Genomic DNA, 6,000 nt, shown 5'->3' with positions numbered 1-6,000 from the left:
CTTAAATACCACGACCTCAGCCCGGCCTCCTTCATCGGGAGCTAGATCTGAATCTGAGCTCCCGTCTAACCTCCCAAGCTTTCTGACCTCTGACGATTGCGTGATCGTGCTTCTCTTCTGCAGCAACACGGCGTCGACATCCGTGACTTCCCGTCATCTTACCGTTCTCAACTTACCTTACATTGCTTGTAAGGTAGCCTCACATTCAGCTTCAAGCTCAACCACAACCACAACCACAACAACGACCTAGCCCGCAACATACAGCAAAGCAGCCAAGATGGGTTCCCAAGAATCCAAACCCGCCGTCGACGCCTCCAACGAAAAGGCCCTCCTCGACCGCCTCCGCCGCTTCCAAGTCACCGACGACGACTTCGTCAACGTCGGCTCCAGCAGCAGCGATGACGAGAAGCGCGACATCAGACTCGTCCGCGAGCCAGAGGGTCTCCCCGTCCAGCAGACACAATCCTGGCAGTCGAGGTTCCTCGCTGATCCCAAGAACAAGTACATACTCACCAAGCCCAATCCTTCCAGATATCAAAGGACACAAAAAAGCTAACTCACTGTCTTCCGCAGACTCGCCCTCACGGCCCTGAGCACAGCAGACCCCCGCACAGTCCTAACCTCAACAGCAACCAAGCTCGCCGACCCCCAAATCTTTAACACCCGCATCCCTTTCGAAGGCGGTCCCATCACGAACCAGCGCTCCTCGGGCCGCTGCTGGCTGTTCGCCTCCACAAACGTCTTCCGCGTCGCCCTCATGCGCCGCTACGCCCTCGACTCGTTCGAGCTCTCACAGTCCTACCTCTTCTTCTGGGACAAGCTCGAAAAAAGTAACTACTTTCTGGAGCAAATCATCGACACCGCCGCCGCGGGCGAAGACCTCGACGGACGCCTCGTCCAGGCTCTACTGGGTGATATCGTGAGCGATGGCGGACAGTGGGACATGGTCTACAACTTGGTCCAAAGTACGGCCTCGTCCCGCAGGCGCTGTACCCGGACTCGTGGAACGCCATGAATTCCGGCGTTCTCAACTCCATCGTCAAAACGAAGCTCCGCGAATACGCCCTCATCCTCCGCAAGCTCGTCAAGTCTGCCTCGTCCTCCTCAACCACGACAGAAACCCTCACGGCGACAAAAGAGAAAATGATGCGCGAGATCCTCTCCATCCTCACCCTCGCCCTCGGCCCGCCCCCCAACCCCAACGACGAATTCACCTGGACCTACCTCGACAAATCCTCCAAACCGCACACACTGAAAACAACACCCCAGGCCTTCGCCCGCGACATCTACTCCCCAGACCTACGCATCACCTCCTCCGTAATCGACTCCATGGTCTCCCTCGTCCACGACCCGCGCCACGAACCCCTCACCCTCCTCACCGTCGACCGCCTAGGCAACATCGTAGGCGGCCGCGGCGTAACCTACGTAAACGTCTCCATGCCCACCCTCAAATCAGCCTGTGTGTCCATGATCAAAGCAGGCCTCCCCGTCTTCTTTGGCTCCGACGTCGGGAAATTCAGTAACTCCGCCGCGGGGGTAATGGATCTCGACCTCATCGACTACGAGCTCGGCTTCAACGTCTCCCTGTTGGGCATGGATAAAGCCAGCCGCCTCCGAACGGGCGAGAGCGCCATGACGCACGCCATGGTCCTGACTGCGGTACACATCGACGAAGAAAGCGGCGAGAGCGTGCGGTGGAGGGTGCAGAATAGCTGGGGCGAGAGTGCGGGCGATAAGGGCTGGTTCGTCATGAGCGACGCGTGGATGGATGAGTTTGTCTACCAGGCTGTTGTTGATCCGCGGTTCCTGAGCAAGGAGGTCCGCGGGGTTATTGGAACGGAGCCGACTGTGCTGCCGCTGTGGGATCCCATGGGCAGTTTGGCGTAGAGATCTGTTTAGATCCCGCGTGTGCCGTGTTAGATAGGGAAATCGGGGATTATGAGATTGATGGATGGCACATTCATCCACTCCCCCTCTTCTTCTGCTTCTGGGTGTGATACAGATCATGGTCTAGATACTTTTACGTACTCAGCAGGACAGCGTGTCAATTTACTCGTTTCAAAACATCAACTCACTTGAACCGAGTCTCAACCGGTGTGCACGCTATCGGTTCCATCCGCGGCCGTGGTTTTGACAGCTTTTGCCCACGGGATAACCCAGCATCGGAATGGAGACTCTGTTGGGTCCGGCGCCATCAACGGTCGTCTAGCTCAATCCGGACCGGCGTCAGACCAACGATGCGCGAAGTGGACAATGTGGACTACGCCAACTCATCATTAATCAACTTCTGTCAAAATTTCCGTCGACCTCTGCTCCAGCTCCATCTCCATCTCCAATTAACGTCAACTTGCGCGCCCCCGCACACCGTCTCCGGGACGGAGACAGCCCGAAGGCCCGGACACCTTCCCCGGAGCGGTTGACCACGAACCCTGGGATACCATCCCGCTTCGCCCAAGGCTTTCTAAGTTAATCCCACTTCACTTCACCGAGAACAGTTTCGTCCGGGTGTCCGGGACAAAGGGTCCAGTCCGTAAAGTAAGCAGCCACGCAGACTGTACACTTTTGTGTCTTCCCCGGCCCGCGAAAGTTATCTTCCAAGGCCGGACGCCTTCTGCATACTTTGGTTCGGTAAGTTGTTGGCCTCAGAGAGGACGAAAGTGAGGCGAAGGAGGGTCCTGGTTGCGGGCCCTTGCGTATGAGCAGAGTTTTGTGTCCGTATTGGCGCCATCTTCGGCAATTACTGAGTCTGCTGCTACATGCCACAAACCTACCGCAACCCGTCGTCGACTTTGAGGCATACTCTTGAGAACAGAAGATGCGTTCTGATGGGCTGACGAGAGATGGCAGCAAGTTGAAGCTAAGCCGCATAGTCCATCAGTTTGCGCCTTGTCTAAGCCTTTCGTGAACTAGATCGACAGCCGGTCGACAAAGTCGAGCCTAATCGCGGCACGTGGAAGAACGGACTACACTTGAATAGAAACTAGGCCCATCACGCATGGCCAAGTGCCGCTTGACGGCGCATTAGTGCTCAGGTTGACTATCCGCTGTAGTCGGTGTCGTTGCCTGTCTTTCTAATGCAGCTCCCGAGGCCTTGATTCGGCCAGAAGCGCCAACGATATGTAGAGTGCCAATTCCTGCGTGACTGGTCAGCAATCTCAACCGCACAGTTGCAAGCTCAGGGCCAACTCACGGAGGATGTAAGGCCTCAATTCAGATGGCGTTATGGTGCTTTCTTGGCACTGTAGTGAACCACGTGGGAAACAGACCATTCCAAACCTCATCGACCTGCCCGTTTAGAGCTCAACGTGAATTTCGCGTCTGCTGCATGCATCTTCCAAGCTTAGTGGAGAGCATCATCTCGTATCAAACTCGCGCACGTAGCACATCAAGGCCCGCCATCGTCGGCCGATCTGGATGAAACGTTGCGAGATCGAGATGCGAGAACAAGCATCTCAGAGTTTTCTTTCACTCACCGAATTGATGGTTTCCAGAGGCTAGAACAGGTCACTCGTGGGTCAATAAAGCGGAACGGCCTGAAATGAACAGTAAATGCCCTTTGGACGGATGTGCCCGACATTGGTCGGGCGTGAACCCAACGGCGCTGCTTGGTGGCTTGGAATTGTGAGAACGGGGGAATCCCCGTCTTGGGCTTCGCCGGAACGGACGTGGTTGGCGGGTCTCTGGGACAGCCCCTGCCCAAGTGTCAACGTTGTCTGATGGAGACTACAGCAGACGAGAGCAAAAGCTTCCCCAGAGGAGTTAGTGTCCAAGGCGAAATGGTCTCGTTATTCACCGAAAGAACGCGAGGAACAGGAGGGCAAGTCAAGCCAATTGGCAGTGCCAATGAATACTACACCGTCAACGACAGGCCTGCTATGACCATGTCTTTCGGCAGGGCTGTTTGGCGAAGCAATTGAAATGGGATGCTCCTTGTCTGGGCGAGAGAAAACCAGGGGAGAGTATCGCCGTTACCTCTTTTCGGTCGTCTGCGTGGTTTTCAAGACAGCCATCCCTTGTGTTGAATATCGTTCGTCGCCGTTCACAGGTAAGGCAACCTGGGGGACGTTGCACTTGTTGCCTTCTTCCATGCGTCTGCAGCTTGCCTCTGCAAGAAACGCCGCAACCTGCAAGTGAGGGAAATAGTGCGACAACAGCCGGGCGTCGCCAGAGTATAGCGGTGAGCAAGCAACGGAGACATGTCGAGTTGCATCGCATCTTTGGGGCTCAAAGATCAGCCCCATCGACCCCACGCGGCAGTTGCGGGTTGTAAACGCAGAAAGGCCCAAGGAGGATCGAGTCAGGGCGGGCAGACACAAGTCATTGCTTGTTTGGTAGTATGCTTTGCGCTGTGGTGTGGCCTTTGTCTGCAGATAATATGGGTATGCGCCTTGCAGAAAGGCGAGATGCTGCAGATGTAGTCCGATGGAGAGGGAAGGGCTAAGTCGATTTTCGGTGGTGGCATCTGACCGGCCATGGTGTTGACGAGAGGTTGAGGTGGGTTGAAAGTGTATGAGGTGGTGCGGGGTGGTCTCCGTCGGCCGCTGTATTCCGTCGGCATCGCCCAGTCAATAATGGTGGTGATATCCATACTTCCGAACGCCTAGTGTCGTATGGTGTTGAACTCAGGCCCGGGGGACGGCGGCGCGGAGAGGGTTCCAGAGTTTTCGACACGTCCCATAGTTGGGCTTGGTGCTTGGCGGTTGCATCGCCGACGACTGACAGCCATCAGGGCAAGGGCGATAGGCACGACAGGCGGGTAGACGCAGGGAAACTGAGGCCGAAGATGCAGGAGGTGTTGGTTGGGTCGAAACGGGGCATGGTGTTGGATATGCCGCTGACCAGACAATGCCACAGCATTCGGAGTGTACACTACAGACTCCAGAGTAGTAGGGTCTTGCAACTGGCACTGGAACCCGATGTATGGGACTGAGCCCGACGGGCCAGGGGCTGTGAAAGGTCGCTCAGAGACATCCACTTGAACATGGACATGGTTGGAGTCAAATGTCGGATTACCGGCTCGGTGGAGCACACGACAGGCGACGTTGGACGACAATGGGCGCCTCAATGTCCGCGAGAGGAAGGGATCGTGGTAGTTAAGGTTTGAGAAGTGGAGGATGAGCGTGTGGCAAGCAACAGAGACTGCGACGAGGCAACCAATAGTGACAGGCCGGTATTGTTTTCTGAAGCTCGCGAGTGCAAGTTTGGAGGGGCGCATTGCCTTTCTCGATGTTGAAGGAATCTGGGAGGGCGCAACATCAACGTCTTTCTGGCTGTGATGAACCGTTGAAGTTTGAATGAACCATCGACGGAGCGGTACGTCGTTGGCTTGCTCCTGCCCTCCCGTTCTCTGTTGAACGTTCCTCCCCTTCCATTCAACCTACCTTACCTAAGGTACCTTACTGTGTAGGTTCCCTAAGTAATACGTACCTTTCTTAAGTTTCCTGACAAAGCAACCTGATTGAAAAGTACCCTGGTACCTCAGATTCCAATAGCAAGAGCGAACTTACCAGTCCCGAGGTTCCTCCTGCCTTCTCAAGATGGCCCATCTTCAAGCATGACGACGGCGCGGTCTAGACTTTCTGGCCTCTTGGAGCTGTAAATGAAGCAATTTCTTTCTGTGACATCCAACTCGGTTGATCGATGCAAACGAAGAAGGACTCGAGGGGAAAAGAGAACGCAGCCGTGGGCTCCCTACGTGTTCATGTTTATGCACCAAACAGCATCTTCCATTAGCCCCAGTACAGGCCATTCCTAGCCAAAGACAATAATTCGCCAACCGTCCCGAACGGTCCTGGGGGGACGTTGACGTCCCTCGGCCAAACTCCCCGTCGTCACCACGCGCTAACACAACTTTCAGCTCCAGTCACCATCATTTCCGCTGACGCTGACGTCGGTCAAATTCCCGCCTGCCTTTCTAGTTGTCACTGGCGACCGACCGTATCTATTAGTCAGGGACCCCGAGCAGTTCCCCTGTCCTAGGCCTTAGCATCCAGTCCGGCG

At 55.6% G+C, this 6,000-nt stretch overlaps 1 protein-coding gene across 1 annotated transcript; it reads left to right on the top strand.

Annotated features, from left to right (window-relative positions):
• Positions 1-277: 277 nt before the first annotated feature.
• LAP3 (bleomycin hydrolase) lies at positions 278-1,887 on the top strand (the record flags this gene model as incomplete). The annotated part of the gene is made up of 3 exons (XM_065758967.1): positions 278-501; positions 574-919; positions 985-1,887. The coding sequence occupies 3 exons, from the start codon at positions 278-280 to the stop codon at positions 1,885-1,887; spliced, it is 1,473 nt and encodes a 490-aa protein (XP_065612490.1).
• Between the last annotated feature and the right edge of the window lie 4,113 nt (positions 1,888-6,000).

This window comes from Colletotrichum fioriniae (assembly GCF_027942845.1).
Source record: "Colletotrichum fioriniae strain IMI 355084 chromosome Unknown scaffold_14, whole genome shotgun sequence".
NCBI classification, from domain to species: domain Eukaryota; kingdom Fungi; phylum Ascomycota; class Sordariomycetes; order Glomerellales; family Glomerellaceae; genus Colletotrichum; species Colletotrichum fioriniae.
This window is presented reverse-complemented; position numbering and strand designations above follow the sequence as displayed.